The sequence below is a fragment of the Salvelinus sp. IW2-2015 genome, linkage group LG17 (assembly GCF_002910315.2).
Source record: "Salvelinus sp. IW2-2015 linkage group LG17, ASM291031v2, whole genome shotgun sequence".
Lineage (NCBI taxonomy): Eukaryota > Metazoa > Chordata > Actinopteri > Salmoniformes > Salmonidae > Salvelinus > Salvelinus sp. IW2-2015.
Genome location: NC_036857.1, coordinates 31,068,199 through 31,085,693, shown reverse-complemented (window position 1 = coordinate 31,085,693; position 17,495 = coordinate 31,068,199). Strand labels below are relative to the sequence as shown.

The following is a 17,495-nucleotide window of genomic DNA, read 5'->3' as shown; positions in this document are numbered from 1 at the left end:
GACACTGCATTTCATAACACTTTTCACAACACATTAAGTATGTGCCCTCAGGCCACTACTCTAGTATCACATATCTACAATTTAAAATCCCTGTGTACGTGTGTGTAGAGTGCGTGTCTTATCATGTGTATGTGTGTCTGTGTGTGTGTCTCTTCACAGTCCACGCTGTTCCATAAGTTATATTTTTATCCGTTTTTTWAATCTGATTCTACTGCTTGTATCAGTTACCTGATGTGGAATAGAGCACCATGTAGCCATGGCTCTATGTAGTACTGTMCATCTCCCATAGTCTGTTCTTGACTTGGGYATTGTGAAGAGACCTTTGGTGGTATGTCTTGTGGGGTATGCATGGGTGTCCGAGCTGTGTGCTAGTAGTTTAAACAGACACCTCAGTGCATTCAGCATGTCAACACTTCTTACAAAAAAAAGACTAGGAGAGAAAGGAGCGGGAGAGTTAATCTCCATGTTTGTTTACCCCAGAAATAACTGAGAGGGTTTTTCTCAGAGAGCGAGAGAGAGAGAGAGAGAGAGACACTGCTTAGAAATTCAGATGAGCGTGGGCGGAGCTCGCCACTCTGTCACTGAGGAACTGGCTGCTAAGAGATTTCCCATGATGCCCCTCTCCTGCTATCAGCCACCTCTGAGTCTGCCCCTGCGTTGTACTGCGCTGGAGAAGACTAACTTATTACAGTGGCTCCATGCGTGATGCTTCAGTCCCGGGGCGTCTCCACAGGGACCTGTCCTACTAGTCCTTCTACCCAAAACAGAGCAGCGGACCAACCAACGGATGCACAACCACTGACAGACCATAAACAGCCATACATATTGTTAAGCCCTCAGACTGAATATAGCTTCCATGTGATGAATTCTGTACGGTGTTGTTTTTTAATTTCCTCTCGAGGTAAAAGGGGTTGGCTCGAAGTCACTATTAAAGCTAAACATGTTTTCTGTGGTTATTATGCTGTACGGCTTTCTTCACATGTTGGAGCGCCTGTTAGTTAGTTAGTTGTGCTGTAGAGCTTCTGTCCAGAAGCATATTCCTTATTTTACGAATATCGCTATCTGCAACAGAATATCATTGTGGATAAAAATTGTATGTCTCTGCGTCGAGTATGAAGGAAGTTAGAGGTAGTTTCACAAGCCAATGCTAACTAGCGTTAGCGCAATGACTGGAAGTCTACAGGAACATCCGACTCTGGGAAAGTAGATAAAGGGCTTCATTTCCAAAAACTATTTGTGACCAACCGGTTGGATTGGGTCTCTTGTAGCAAAATTTGAAATTATGTTTTTTACATTGGATAAAAGTWYAGACTGGTKAAATGTAATATCATACACAACAGTTGAGGAACAATGGGAAAGTCATTCTACTTTGAAAGTTGATAAACTTGTAACCCCACTTCTGAGAAAATGGCCCTTGAATGTTTTGGTACACCTACTCTTCTTTGTKTACACRCATTCAGGATCGTTCACACCCTCTTAAGCCTTAGCCCCACCCATCTCTTTAAGGATTCAACTGTGAGGCAACGTCTATCGACATGTCTGTAGACAGTTCTCGTAGTGACATCATGTACATTCTAGTGTCGTCCGACATCAAACTTGTCGTTGTCGTTAATGAAAAAGTATAAACACAAAAACGACAGGCTGCGTGACATCAGCAGCCTGGTGGTCCAAAATAGCATAACTGGTGTTTTTTTTAAACTCTAATAAAGCCATCCGTTTAACAATGAATTTAGTATATGTCAATCTAGCAAACCAGGCAACTAAAAGCAACTTTCTTAACAATGTTTTGGTTAGTTTCTAGCTTGTTAGCTAGCTAGCTAACATTAAGTTATATACTCACAACAAGATCATTATTTACAAGATAATGGCAAGCTAAATACAAAAAAATTGTTTACGGTTGTGAGTGTGACAAAATAAAAGCAGGTCATTCTACCAGTGAATTTTAGAACTTGGACACTGTCTCATTGGCCTAACGTTACATCCTAATTTGACTTTGGTGCAGGTCATGTTGTTCTTCACATTGCCATCTCTGGTAAATGCACACTATATCAAATAAAATCWAAGTGTATTGGTCACATGCACAGGATATAGAAGGTGTAAACGGTTCAGTGAAATGGTTACTTGCATAATGGAGTCTTTTGTTTAGAAATGTAGCTAGCTAGCTAAACAATGAACCATAAACCCAACTCATAACATTACTACCCTGCATGAATCTGCTGGCAGCTAAAGCTAACAAASTAGCTAGGTTCAATGTTAGCTACCTAGCTAACGTTAGGCTATAACTAGCAATGCAAATGGCTCTGAGATATGAATAATATTACTACACAGATCATTCACGTAACGTTAGCTAGCGAGCCAGCCAGCTAATGTTAGCTAGCTAGCTAACAGTATTGGGTTTATAAGCGCAAATATCGACTCTGCGCMTGAGCATGCTTTTGCGGCACAGTCGATAGCGCGCTGGACTTCGGGCTAAAAGGTCGAGGGTTCGAGGCCTGCTCCRTGCCTGTTTCATTACATTGGTGTCAGAAGTGATCGGACCTTGCATCCACGACAGTGCGTGTGCTTGGCTGGTGAGCGCGTTCCTGGTAGACGTAGAGTCGCAAGCTAGCATGTATAAATGTATAACATCTGAAAATGTAGCTTGTTCGACTCTCTTACCCGTATACATGAATGAACGCTTCTCCCTCTCTGTCARGGATGCCATGGTTGCCCTTTAGTTTGAAGATYTAATCTCGGAGACAGGTGTTTTATARAACAGCCTTCTACTGTMTGTTCTCTTTTCAACTCCCTCCACATTATTTTCAATCAAARGGCAGAATTTTCTCCATCTCCTTAGATATCATACTCTGTTTCCACCYAGCATTKCACTGATTTCAAAACTCGGTCCTCCAGAAAGTGGAGAGCATTAGCAACACTTATGCAGTTCTTCATGATATCTTTCAAAATAGCCGCGTTAGAGTCAGGTGTGATTACCAAAAAAGATGGCAGCATTTTAGAGAGCTCCAAATGCCCACATGTAAATATTGAAATTCAACGACATACACTTAATATACTGACTTGAAGTGCAGTATAATATAAAGATCATTTACATTTTGAAACATCTCGCTAAAGTGSCGTTATTGGAATGTCGACACACGCTAAAAACTTATTCGGGCCTACCACGCAGTATTCACYGAAGGCCACATCGACTAGCAAAMAAACAGGAAGTCTTTCCGAAACCCCCACCAAGACATGGATAAACACATAACCCCAGAGAAATCGGTAAATCTGAAGGATRTATTTGAGCAAATGGGAAAGATGAATARGACTTTGTTGGGTGTTGCATCCGATGTCGCCACGATAAAAACAACTACCGAGCTAAAGGAAAAAGTTGATGCGATACAAGAGAGGATGGATGGGGCAGAGTGGCAGTGTGTGCCTGATGTTCTTCTCCTTTGCTCCTCGTTTCCTCGCCGTTGCAAACTTCTTCCTCTTCATTGCCAGTTCCTGGAAAGGGCCGGGAAAAAAGACAGCCGGCGGCCTTCCCACTGAAAGCCACCCTTTTCTTTTGCCGCTTTAAGTACCTTGTCCCGGGCTGTAGATTGTAGGAATCGWATGAGAACCGTTCTTGGGGGCCCATTCCCGTCAGGTATGGTTAAACTGCGATGGGTTCGTTAAATTTCAAATTCATGCCTGCGATGATTTTCTGCACACACACAAGATTAGTCCACCGCCAGTCTCACTAACCTCTTTCAGATGAACTYATTTCCCCGTATTTCTCCTACTTCTGTTCTCAAGTTCTTCGACACGATTCCACAATAMATCCAGCTTTTTCTCATGATTCTCATTACCCTTCTCCAGACGGGAGACGGKATCCTCGCCGTTGAAATCTGCCATTCTCAGCGACCCTGCTCTYTACTTGGAAGGGAAAGAAAATMATMTTCAAGGACAACMTGGAGGCAGAAAGTTTATTGCAAGAGCAAMGTGTTTAGCRTAGATAAAGAAGACGAGACAAGGTAAAGTACAAGTTGAATGATAGGCTGTTTACAATACAAATGAAGGTAGCCTATTTGTTTGAGGGACTCTGGGGYGTGTTGCTAATTTAGCCTTTCATGCACCTTACGGACCACCTTACTGACCATAAGGGCTCCCGAGTAGCACAGCAGTCTAAGGCACTGCATCTCAGTGCTTGAGGCATCACAACAGACCCTGTTCCGATCCCGGGCTATTTCACAACTGGCTGTGATCTGGGGTCCCATATGACGGTGCACAATTGGCCCAGCGTCTTTTGGGTTTGGCCGGGCTAGGCCGTCATTGTAAAATAAGAATTTGTTCTTAACTGACTTGCCTAGTTGAATAAATATTTATATATTGTTTAGTTGATACTGCAGCATCAAAGACAGTTCTGTGATGATTGATTCATCGAGAAGCAACGTTACATTGCTTTGTTTTATTTGGGGATTGGTTTTCCATGTTTATTTACACAGTTTTTTTTCTACAGCAGGAGCATATATTGTYCAATTTTATATAATGATGTTTATTAGAGTTGTAACGTGTTAAAAGGGGCACTTCATGCTCACAGGCTATAACRTCTCAGAGCAAATATGGATACTTGGAACATACTGTAAATGGTTGTGGTAACCAAGTGAAGAGAAAAAAGATTTTGACATATRTAAAATCAAAACAGGCAGATYTTAWGTTCATYCAGGTATCACATTTAACAGATACAGAGGCACTGAAATTTGGAGGAGGCTAGGTTGCAGAAGTTTATRATAGCTCATTTAATTCCAAACAAAATTGGGTGATTATTCTGATAAGCAAAATACTTCATTTTGTAATGTTGAAGCAACACTCTGATGAGTCTGGCAGGATTATCTGCATTGAGGCTCTTATAAATGGGATTACGGTAGTGTTATGCAACATATATGCTCCCAACAAGGAGGACCCACATTTTTTTCARGAGGTCAACATTATACTGGGAAATATGGAGGGACAGATCGTCCTTCCTGGAGACATCAACCAAGTGATGGACAATATGATTGATAGAAGTAAATTTACAAGTAACTCCGCGCCAAAAGATAGACTTGCAATACATATGCTAGCAGAAGATATGGGCCTTACAGACATATGGAGATTAGTSCATCCTAATGATAGAGAATATACTTTTTTRCTCCCACTGTCATAAGACACACTCCAGAATAGATGTATTCTTGATATCTAATTTCATGTTTAATAATGTGATTGATTGCAAGATTGGGCCCATCGCCCTCACAGATCATGCTATAGTGGAGTTACATGTTGATATAAACTCTGAAAATGTAAGGAAGGGTAGATTTAGACTCAACACCATTGCAAAATTAGATATTTAGCCATCACTAGCACATGATCTTAGATCCTTTTTTGAGATCAACGTAGGCRCACCTATAAGGATTTCCACAGTATGGYAAACCTCTAAATCATATATRAGATGCAAAATAATAGCATATGCGTCCAAAAATATGAGGGAAGGGGCTGAAGCAGTAAAAAGATTAGAAACAGAGAAATGTGTATTGGAAAGGGATTTGGCAATACATTGCACAGATAGCACGTTTCAAACTGCCTGCAAACTGAAATTTCAGTTGCACAAAATGTATAACAAAAAGAGAGAATATGCACTGTTTAGGCTTAGAACCAGTTTTTATGAGGAAGGTGAGAAGACAGGCCGGCTACTAGCAAGACAACTAAAAATGCTTCTAACGTAATCCCAGCATTTAAGAAGGGCAATAAGATGGTGACCTCATCCAAAGAGAGAAACAATGTTTTTATGTTTTTATGAAGATTTATATACAGTACATCCTCCTGTTCGGCGAGCCCCATAGATATAGATACTTTTTTATCTGGTATAGAATTACCTAGATTATCAGATAGCAAAGTAGAGGACCTAGACTGTACTATAAAAGAACAGGAAGTAAAAGCCACCATTTTATTTTTGAAAGCAGGGAAGTCACCTGGTCTGGATGGCCTTCTTAATGTGGATTGTAAGATTCTTACTAAGACCCTTGCAATACGCTTAGAGAAGGCACTACCTAAGATCATACATAGTGACCAAGTAGGATTTATTATGAACAGGTAGGCTCTTACACCTCATGTGGTTAAACCGCTCAAATATAGTTCCTACCGTTGCTGTCTCCTTAGCTGCTGAGAAGGCATTTGATAGGGTAGAGTGGGCTTTTCTCCTAAGAACCCGAGGAAAATGTGTTTTTGGTCCTGGCTTTTGTAAAGGGATAAGTGTCCTTTATTCCAATCCTAAAGAAACAGTTCTTACAAATGGAATTATGTGTCCTTTTTTTAGTCTTTCTAGAGGCACAAGGTTGGGTTGCTTTCTTTCCCCTCTCCTGTTTACCATAGTTTTAGAGCCTCTTGCGACAATGATAAGTACAGATACAGACATTGGGGGTGTCCATGGAGGAGGAAAAAAATAGAAGCTGCTTATGTATGCAGACGATATTCTTCTGCTGGTCTCTGATCCTCTCTAGTCTCTTCCACAATTACTTACTTGTATTGAATCATATTCTAGTTTGTCAAGCTACAAAATGAATTGGGATAAGTCGAAAGCAATGTCAATTCATGCCATATGTTACTCTGGAAATGTTAAATGGGTTCCTACTGGGATGAAAGATTTGGGTTATACATTTAGTTCAAATTTGGAGGAAGTGATGGGACAAAATTTTGAGCCACTGCTAGACAAGATTAAGACCAATATAGAAAAATGGGAAGAGAGAGAACTTTCTTTATGGTGAAAGATCAACGTGATTAAAATGGTTGTGGTCTCAGAATTTAATTATATCTCTGCAATGTTACCTATGAATATTCCAGACCGTTTTTTAAAAACTATATGACATAATAATTAAAGAAATACTTTTTTGTGGGACGTAGTGTGCTTCTCCATTTTGTGCCCATTTGTACCTTTAATACAACTATAGTAGTAGGTGTATGTGTGTTAGTATCTTTCGGTGTGAATATGTGGACTAATCTGTGTTTCATGTGGGGGGGAGGGAGAGAAGGGAGGGGGAAAAAAAGGAGAGTGGGAGCAAATGCGGTTAGAGACCACTGTCCCAGGGCCCTATTAACTCAAAATCAGCTCCTGCGTTTCAAGGATAAGAGCAGCATTTCAAAGGGTTGGGGCTGATTGTACAGCCAATCATGCTCTTGATTGGCCTAAGAGCCAAAGCAGGACTCAATCACGGGATAGGAATGTGCTGGAAGGAGTCTGGCATTGCGGCAGAAGAGGTTTTTAGCCATAGCAGCACCACAGTGAAGTCTATGAATTAAATTATACAATGCCTGGGTCTAATCCTGGATGCTGATTGGTTAAAACTGTGTTCCAGCCAGTGTCTATTCCACATCTTACCATCGGCTAAGGCTATGACAGCGAAATACATATTTACTCTTCCATCTCACTGCGCAATCCACTGTCTCATCAGACCAGCCAGGCAATCGTTACTGTAAACTGTAAAAACGCATCTAGACATGATATCCTCATTCTTTAAGACTAGCATTTGGTTTTCACTAGCATTTGGTTTTCAACAGCAGATATTTGCGTCAACTTTGCTGTCTGTACTGTATCTCCGATATTTGCAACATTGTTTCAATGTTGAAATTCGATCTCCAGTGTCCCATAGTAACAGTGGTGAACGATGGCTATTGGACCAAAATCTGGACCCTTACAAATCAGCTGGGCTAGACAATCTGGACCCTCTCTTTCTAAAATTATCCGCCGCAATTGTTGCAACCCCTATTTCTAACCTGTTCAACCTCTCTTTTGTATCATCTGAGATCCCCAAAGATTGGAAAGCTGCCGCGGTCATCCCCCTCTTCAAGGGGGAGACACTCTAGACCAAAACTGTTACAGTCCGGCCCTCTGGCAGACTCTATGGGGGTGCCACAGGGTTCAGTTCTCAGGCCGACTCTTTTCTCTCTATACATCAATGATGTCGCTCTTGCTGCTGGTGATTCTCTGATCCACCTCTACACAGACGACATCATTCTGTATTCTGCTTTGCTTTATCTTGGCCAGGTCGCAGTTGTAAATGAGAACTTGTTCTCATCTGGCCTACCTGGTTAAATAAAGTTGAAACTAGAAACTATGGCTAATGAAAGGAATTCATACAATAGGCAGTGGTGGAAAAAGTTCTCAAATATCATACTTGAGTAAAAGTAAAGATACCTTAAATAGAATATGTTCTATACACTGCCAAGATACCTTTCTAGCTAATAGACTATGTTAAAGTTTACACTTCCTCTTCCAATGAACTTTGGGAAGGTCAAAATGGGAAGGTCAAAATAATGAAACTGTCTACCAAATTGCCATTATCATTCACCTGATGATAAGACGAGATGTCAAATGTTGTGGTGCGAACACATGTTGGAGCTCCCTGGGTCACAGGTTTGCCTGGGTGGGGGACCCCGGGCAAGAAAAGTAAAAAAAAAAAACCTGCCTTAGGGCTAGACTACAGTAATATGTTGATTATGTGCTACAGTGAGAAGCTATCCAAAAGTTCTCTGTTGATGTTCCTCTCTAGGACATTGCTACCATGCAGCTGTGTGCCAACAAGCTGGACAAGAAGGACTTTTTTGGGAAGTCTGACCCCTTCCTGGTCTTCTACCGAAGTAACGAAGATGGAACGTGAGTGTACCTGCCGAGGGAACGTCCAATGTCTAGTTCCATCTGTGTTTTCAATGTTCTACCATGTACTTGGACTGAGTATCTAGCTCTCAGTATCCCATGTTCTTGGGATTCTCTCAATGCTTGTGATATTTCCTCGTTTCACAGGTACGTACATTGTGAGTTCCTCTCTGTAACTTTCTCTACTACTCTGTTCCAGGTTCACTATCTGTCATAAGACGGAGGTGGTTAAGAACACCCTGAACCCTGTTTGGCAGCCCTTCACCATCGCAGTGAGGGCCCTGTGTAACGGGGACTATGACAGGTTAGAGAAAGACACTGTCTGGGGGGAGCCAATGGGGAACCTCTACAGCAGGGTCTCCCAAACTCTGTCCTGGGGCATTCAGAATAATGCCAGCAGTCGGCCGTGGTGTCCCAGTGGCCAGCACTGGTGTTATTGGAATTGACTCAGATGATTTTACACTACATCTCACACCAATCAATGTTAACGATGCTGACGGAGTCTCTGTGAGTCAGTGTGTACTGTTGACAGGATATTAGCCTACCTCTCTTGGACATGTATCATCATGACACTTTTTCCTTAGGTCACGTAGGTCTGTGGTGGTTGTGTCTAAGGTCATGTTGAACAAATTAAATACGTTTTTTAAATTGTTTTTTCTGCTTCCCTACTAGAACGGTTAAAGTGGATGTCTATGACTGGGACAGAGATGGAAGGTACTTTTTTGTGCTCTTTTTGATGAACACATGAATGTCTGTAAGGCTTTGTGAATATGTGTCAAACCTTCAGCTATTCTTCCCTTCAGCCATGATTTCATCGGTGAGTTCACCACAAGTTACAGAGATTTCTCGCGTGGACAAAACCAGTTTAATGTCTATGAGGTGAGCCACAAATGTTTGTGTATTTTTAGAAGCATATACACTGAGTATACCAAACATTAGGAACACCTTCCTAATATTGAGTTGCACCCCCCTTTTGCACCTTAAAGCAGCCTCAATTCGTCGGGGCATGGACTCTAGAAGGTGTCGAAAGCGTTCCACAGGGATGCTGGCCCATGTTGACTCCAATGCTTCCCAAAGTTGTGTCAAGTTGGATGGATGTCCTTTGGTTGGTAGACCATTCTTGATACAAACAGGAAACTGTTGAGAGTACCCCGTTCAAAGGCACTTAATTATTTTGTCACGCTCTGAATGGCACACATACACAATTGTTTCAAAGATAAAAAATCCTTCTTTAACCTCTCCTCAACTTCATCTACACTGATTGAAGTGGATTTAACAAGTGACATAAATAAGGGATCATAGTTTCACCTGGATTCACCTGGTCAGTCTATGTCATGTTTTGTATACTCAGTGTACATACACTACCGTTTAAAAGTTTGAGGTCACTTAGAAATGTCTTTGTTTTTGAAGGAAAATTTCTTTTTTTGTCCATTAAAATAACATAACATTTATCAGAAATACAGTGTAGGCATTGTTAATGTTGTAAATGACTATTGTAGCTGGAAACGGCAGATTTTTTATGGAATATCTACATAGGCGCACAGAGGCCCATTATCAACAACCATCACTCCTGTGTTCCAATTTCATGTTTTCAATTTTCATTACTATTATCAGGCATATCCTTTCAGTTGTCAAGTTTGTTGTACCTTGAATAGATATGTACATCCACATTATGCACAATATTTACCACAAGCATCTTCAGTTCATATTGCTTTAATAATTTACTGTAATCGTTTTCTTATCCATTCGTTTATTTTCCACAAACCAGGTTCTAAATCCAAAAAAGAAGGGCAAGAAAAGGAAATACATCAACTCTGGCACGGTACGTACCTTCCTCATATCTGCCTGTCAGCTTCACCATTGTATTGATTTATAGGGGTAATTATTGTTATCATACTATCCCTCTCCCCATCCCCCCACCCTCACTACGATCACCAGGTAACACTGCTGTCCTTCAAAGTGGAATCAGAGTATACGTTTGTGGATTTCATCCGAGGCGGGTGAGTTGAATTTTAATTAGCCCAGTGTTAATTCGGCCCATCGCTATGTGGATTAACAGCTTGAGAAGCCCCCAGACTAAAGGTCTTGGACATGGACTTATTTGCATCACATTCACACTGCTCCATCTAACCAGTTTGTCAATTTGGCCCATAGGACCAGGGCCAGAGTAATAGAACTACTCAATAAACTATTGATCAAAGTCCTGGTTGAAGAGGTTTGGTCCTCTCAGACGCCAGAATTCTAATTTGGATCAAGTTGATCTATTTTATGTCCTTCCCACCAGGACACAACTCAACTTCACAGTAGCCATCGACTTCACTGCTTCTAATGGTAAGTCTGGAGCTTAGGGCTGTCGTAGGCCATATCAAAAATATATTTATGCACATATTATATAACACAGTGGAATAGGTCACGACAGGAATCAGCAGTGAGTGGACATTAATGAATCTTCATTTCAGTTGTGTCTCTATGTGTGTTTGTCTGTGCTCTCTGACAGGTAATCCGTCTCAGCCCACTTCCCTCCACTACATGAACCCGTACCAGATGAACGCCTACGCCATGGCACTCAAAGCTGTGGGGGAGATCATCCAGGACTACGACAGTGACAAGCTTTTCCCAGCCTATGGCTTCGGAGCCAAGCTGCCCCCCGACGGAAAGATCTCCCACGCCTTCCCTCTGGTTAGACACACACACACACACACACACAAGCACTGCTACTAGACACACTCTGATAGATCCAAATCCAGAAGTGCATACACATATTTTGTATCAGATTGGAGTAAGAAACCTCGAGCTATATTTCAGATTCTTTCTCATGGTGTGCTTCTCTATTTTGTGCCCATTTGTACCTTTAATACAACTATAGTAGTAGGTGTATGTGTGTTAGTATCTTTAGGTGGGAATATGTGGGCTGATCTGTGTTTCATGTGGGGAAGAGGCAGAGAAGGGAGGCAAAAAAAGGAGAGCGGGAGCAAATGCGGTTAGAGACCACTGTCCCAGGGCCCTATTAACTCAAAATCAGCTCCTGCGTTTCAAGGATAAGAGCAGCATTTCAAAGGGTTGGGGCTGATTGTACAGCCAATCATGCTCTTGATTGGCCTAAGAGCCAAAGCAGGACTATTATATAGGTCCTGGATGGTAGGAGCTTGGCCCCAGTGATGTACTGGGCCGTACGCACTACCCTCTGTAGCGCCTTACGGTCAGATGCCGAGCAGTTGCCATACCAGGCGGTGATGCAACCGGTCAGGATGCTCTCGATGGTGCAGCTGTAAAACTTTTTGAGGATCTGGGGACCCATGCCAAATCTTTTCAGTCTCCTGAAGGGGAAAAGGTGTTGTCGTGCCCTTTTCGCGACTGTCTTGGTGTGTTTGGACCATGATAGTTCGTTGGTGATGTGGACACCAGGGGTGTCAAACTCATTCCATGCAGGGCCAAGTGTCTGCAGGTTTTAGTTTTTTAAGACACAGTACTAGGGTGGAGCGAAAACCTGCAGACACTCGGCCCTCCGTGCAATGAGTTATACATGTGTGCTCTACATGCTTGTTTTGTCACGTAAACTGACATTAGGCGAACTTTTTGCAACCAGGGAATGGCAGAGTGATTTCTGCATATTGCACCTTTAAGACCAACCAAAAGCTGGTTTTAGCGGTAACGTGGTTCATTATAGCATGAATTTTGACAGCGGAAACGCAGCCTATCCAGCCGTGACGGACACTGCCATGCAATGCACATGGAACAAGAGTAATGAGCTTTTGGTGCCTGTATACTTAGTATTTAGAAACATTTTTAAAAAACTATAGTTTTTTTCCCATTTCGTTTTATTTGATTAAAAACCAAAGATAGCCACCCCTAATCTCCAATTAAGGCTTTTTTTGTTCAACCCAATGCAATAAAGGGTTTGGCTCGTGAAACCACTTAGAAATACATCTAAATCATCAAAGCTTGATTAAAAGATGAGTTTGAGAGAAGCAAAACAGTGAGCTGACATTCTATTTGTATCTCTGTATTGTAGGCAGGCCTACATATTTTAAGCCTTGCAGCTCCTGTTTTGGGAAACCCCCTCCATGATGTTGTCTACATGTGTCCATGCTCATCATGAAATCGAGAGTTGAGAACCTCAATGAATACCGGTGAACTTCGTATTTATAAGTTATTTTACTGTAACAATTGCTTGTTTTCCATTTCTTATTTTCAAAACCCAAGCCCTAGGCGTACTATAATGAAGGCTGGTTCAACAGCAATGCGTTGTAGATGTGTCGAGGCCTGACCCCTCACTGGCCCATCACTGGCCAATCAGAACATGCTCCATTGCTAAATATGTGGTTGTGTATTTACGGTATTTTATGTTTGTTAGCTACGGGGAAAGAGCCTCCATAGCAGCCATTTTTGTTTGCCATAGCAACCTGCCAATCGAACTTACAACCTCCACTTCATTTCTGGCCTAACAATGGTGCCAATATCCTCAAAATCACATCTTCACCGGCATTATCACTTAAATGTTCACTTAATAACCTGTTTGGGATAGGGGGCAGCATTTTCACGTTCGGATGAAAAGCGTGCCCAGAGTAAACTTCATGCTACTCAGGCCCAGAAGCTAATATATGCATATTATTAGTAGATTTGGATAGAAAACACTCTGAAGTTTCTAAAACTGGTTGAATGATGTCTGTTAGTATAACAGGACTCATACGAAAACCTGAGAAAGATCCAACCAGGAAGTGGGAAATCTGAGGTTTGAAGTTTTTCAACTCATTGCCTTTCTAATATACAGTGTCTATGGGGTCATATTGCACTTCCTAAGGCTTCCACTAGATGTCAACAGTCTTTAGAACCTTGTTTGAGGCTTCTACTGTGAAGGAGGGGGGAATGAGAGCTGTTTCAACCAGGTGTCTGGCAGAATGCCATGAGCTGGTCATGCGCATGGCCGTGAGAGCGACCTGCGTTCCATTGCATTTCTAAAGACAAAGGAATTATCTGGTTGAAACATTATTGAAGATTTATGTTAAAAACATCCTAAACATTGATTCTATACATCGTTTGACATGTTTCTACGAACTGTTATATAACTTTTTGGACTTTTCGTCTGAACTTTCGCCTGGACTTGCCCGCGCCTCGTGAGTTTGTATTGTGAACTGAACGCGCTAACAAAAAGGAGGTATTTGGACATAAATTATGGACTTTATCAAACAAAACAAACATTTATTGTGGAACTGGGATTCCTGGGAGTGCATTCTGATGAAGATCATCAAAGGTAAGTGAATATTTATAATGCTATTTCTGACTTCTGTTGACTCCACATCATGGCGGGTACCTGTATGGCTTATTTTTGTGTCGGAGCGCCGTACTCAGATTATAGCATGGTGTGCTTTTTCCGTAAAGTTTTTGGGAAATCTGACACAGCGGTTGCATTAAGGAGAAGTATATCTTTAATTCTGTGCATAATAGTTGTATCTTTTATCAAAGTTTATGATGAGTATTTCTGTAAATTGATGTGGCTCTCTGAAAATTCGCCGGATGTTTTCGAGGCACAACATTACTGACCATAACGCGCCAATGTAAACTGAGATTTTTGGATATAAATATGAACTTTATCGAACAAAACATAAATGTATTGTGTAACATGAAGTACTATGAGTGCCATCTGATGAAGATCATCAAAGCTTAGTGATTAATTTTATCTCTATTTCTGCTTTTTGTGACTCCTCTCTTTGGCTGGAAAATGGCTGTATGTGTTTTTGTGACTAGGCTCTGACCTAATATTGTGTGCTTTCACTGTAAAGCCTTTTGGAAATCGGACACGATGGATAGATTAACAAGAAGTTAAGCTTTAATTTGGTGTATTGCACTTGTGAATGTTTGAAAGTTACATATTTAAAAAATAATAATAATAATTTGCGCTCTGCCTTTTCAGCGGGATGTTGTCGAGGGGTTCCGCTAGCCATAAGAATATGCAAACTTAAAAAAAAAAAGTTATGCTATAACTTTGTGAGCAGTTTTGAGTAGGGCCTTCAGCTTCAATGTTTGTGAAGCAGGCCTACAGATATACAGTGCATTCTGAACTTATTCGGACCCCGTTACTTTTAACACTCTTTGTTACGTTACAGCCTTATTCTAAAATTGATTAACAAGTTTTTTCCCCTCATCAATCTACACACTATACCCCATAATGACAAAGCAAAACCATTTAAAAAAAATGTTTGCTAAATGATATTAAAATAAAAAAATGAAATCACATTTATGTAAGTATTCAGACTAATCAGTACTTTGTTTAAACATCTTTGGCAGCGATTACAGCCTCTAGTCTTCTTGGGTATGACGCTACAAGCTTGGCACACCTGTATTTGGGGAGTTTCTCCCATTCCTATCTGCAGATCCTCTCAAGCTCTGTCAGGTTGGATGGGGAGTGTCAAATTGCTATTTTCAGGTCTCTCCAGAGATGTTCGATCGGGTTCAAGTCCAGGCTCTGGCTGGGCCACTCAAGGACATTCAGAGACTTGTCCTGAAGCCACTCCTGCGTTGTCTTGGCTGTGTGCTTAGGGTTGTTGTCCTGTTGGAAGATGAACCTTCGGCCCAGTCTGAGGTCCTGAGCACTCTGGAGCAGGTTTTCATCAAGGATCTCTCTGTGCTCCATTCCTCTTTCCCTCTCCTGACTAGTCTCCCAGTCCCTGCAGCTGAAAAACATCCCCACAGAATGATGCTGCCACCACCATGCTTCACTGTAGGAATGGTGCCAGGTTTCCTACAGACGTGATACTTGGCATTCAGGCAAACTCCAAGCGGGCTGTCATGTGCCTTTTGCTGAGGAGTGGCTTCCGTCTGGCCACTCTACAATAAAGGCTTGATTGGTGGAGTGCTGCAGGGATGGTTGTCCAACTGGAAGGTTCTCCCATCTCCACAGAGGAACTCTGGAGCTCTGTCAGCTCACCTCCCTGGCCAAGGCCCTTCTCCCCCGATTGCTCAGTTTGGCCAGGCAGCCAGCTCTAGGAAGAGTCTTGGTGGTTCCAAACGTCTTCCATTTAAGAATGATACCCTTCCTCAGATCTGTGCCTCGACAAAATCCTGTCTCGGAGCTCTACAGACAATTCCTTCCACCTCTGGGCTTTGTTTTTGCTCTAACATGCACTGTCAACTGTGGGACCTTATATAGACAGGTCTGTGTCTTTCCAAATCATGTCCAATCAATTTAATTTACTTCAAGTTGTAGAAACATATCAAGGATGATCAATGGAAACAGGATGCACCTGAGCTCAATTTTGAGTCTCATAGCAAAGGATCTGAATTTATAAATTTGCAAAATATTCTTAAAACCTGGTTTTCGCTTTGTCATCATGATGCATTGTGTGTAGATTGATGAGGAAATAATATACACTACCGTTCAAAAGTTTGGAGTCACTTAGAAATGTCCTTGTTTTCCATGAAAAAATACATGAAATGAGTTGCAAAATGAATAGGAAATATAGTCAAGACATTGACAAGGTTATAAATAATGATTTTTATTGAAATAACTGTTGTGTCCTTCAAACTTTGCTTTCGTCAAAGAATACTAAATTTGCAGCAATTACAGCCTTGCAGACCGTTGGCATTCTAGTTGTCAATTTGTTGAGGTAATCTGAAGAGATTTCACCCCATGCTTCCTGAAGCACCTCCCACAGGTTGGATTGGCTTGATGGGCACTTCTTACGTGCCATACGGTCAAGCTGCTCCCACAACAGCTCAATAGGATTGAGACCCGGTGACTATGCTGGCCACTCCATTATAGACAGAATACCAGCTGACTGCTTCTTCCCTAAATAGTTATTGCATAGTTTGGAGCTGTGCTTTGGGTCATTGTCCTGTTGTAGAAGGAAATTGGCTCCAGTTAAGCGCCGTCCACAGTGTATGGCATGGCTTTGCAAAATGGAGTGAAATGGAGTGATTTCTCGTATAAAATAGCCTTCATTTCTCAGAACAAGAATAGACTGATGAGTTTCAGAAGAAAGTTCTTTGTTTCTGGACATTTTGAGCCTGTAATCGAACCCACAAATGCTGATGCTCCAGATACTCACCTAGTCTAAAGAAGGCCGTTTTATTGCTTCTTTAATCAGGACAACCGTTTTCAGCTGTGCTAAAATAATTGCAAAAGGGTTTTCTAATAATCAATTATAATTCATTATTACAATTACAAACTTGGATTAGCTAACACAATGTGCCATTGGGACACAGGAGTAATGAGGGACACAGGAGCCTATGTAGATATTCCATAACAAATTGTCAGTTTCCAGCTACAATAGTCATTTGCAACTTTAACAATGACTACATTGTATTTCTGATCAATTTGATGTTATTTCAATGGACACATTTTTTTGCTTTTCTTTCAATAACAAGGAATATTTCTAATTGACCCCAAACTTTTGAACATTAGTGTATATTTAATACATTTTAGAATAAGACTGTAACTTAACAAAATGTGTAAAAAGTCAAGTGGTCTGAATACTTTCCCGAATGCATTGTATTAGAGCAGGATTTTGTGTAATGCTGCACATTACGGGTTGGTGTGGACAAGGCCAGTCGGCAGGGAGGCTTGTTATCGGTTAACCTTGCTTCGGTGAACCTTCTGAGAGCTAGAGAAGCCTGTGACTCACCCAGCACTTGAATATCAAACACACAGCTGTGCAAGAAAAATGCAAGTGTGTACCTTCAATAACCAAGCTATTGACTACTCGGGATGAAGGCATTCTTCTTTCTCTTTGTTTATTTGTTATTCATCAAAAGATGGGTTTCTGGAGTAAGAATGTGTGTCTTATCCTGCTTAGTGATAAGCTCTCCCAATCAGCAAGACTCGGAGAGAGAGATACGGAGAGAGAGACAGAGA

At 41.4% G+C, this 17,495-nt stretch overlaps 1 protein-coding gene across 1 annotated transcript in view; it reads left to right on the top strand.

Moving 5' to 3' along the window:
- LOC111976444 (copine-9-like) overlaps positions 1-17,495 on the top strand; it is a 100,682-nt gene that overhangs the window by 73,483 nt on the left and 9,704 nt on the right. Inside the window, exons 8-15 of the mRNA XM_070448095.1 lie at positions 8,541-8,644; positions 8,844-8,948; positions 9,317-9,358; positions 9,448-9,523; positions 10,413-10,466; positions 10,583-10,644; positions 10,929-10,975; positions 11,142-11,323. Coding sequence (XP_070304196.1) covers positions 8,541-8,644; positions 8,844-8,948; positions 9,317-9,358; positions 9,448-9,523; positions 10,413-10,466; positions 10,583-10,644; positions 10,929-10,975; positions 11,142-11,323 — 672 coding nt within the window. The remainder of the gene's footprint in view (positions 1-8,540; positions 8,645-8,843; positions 8,949-9,316; positions 9,359-9,447; positions 9,524-10,412; positions 10,467-10,582; positions 10,645-10,928; positions 10,976-11,141; positions 11,324-17,495) is intronic.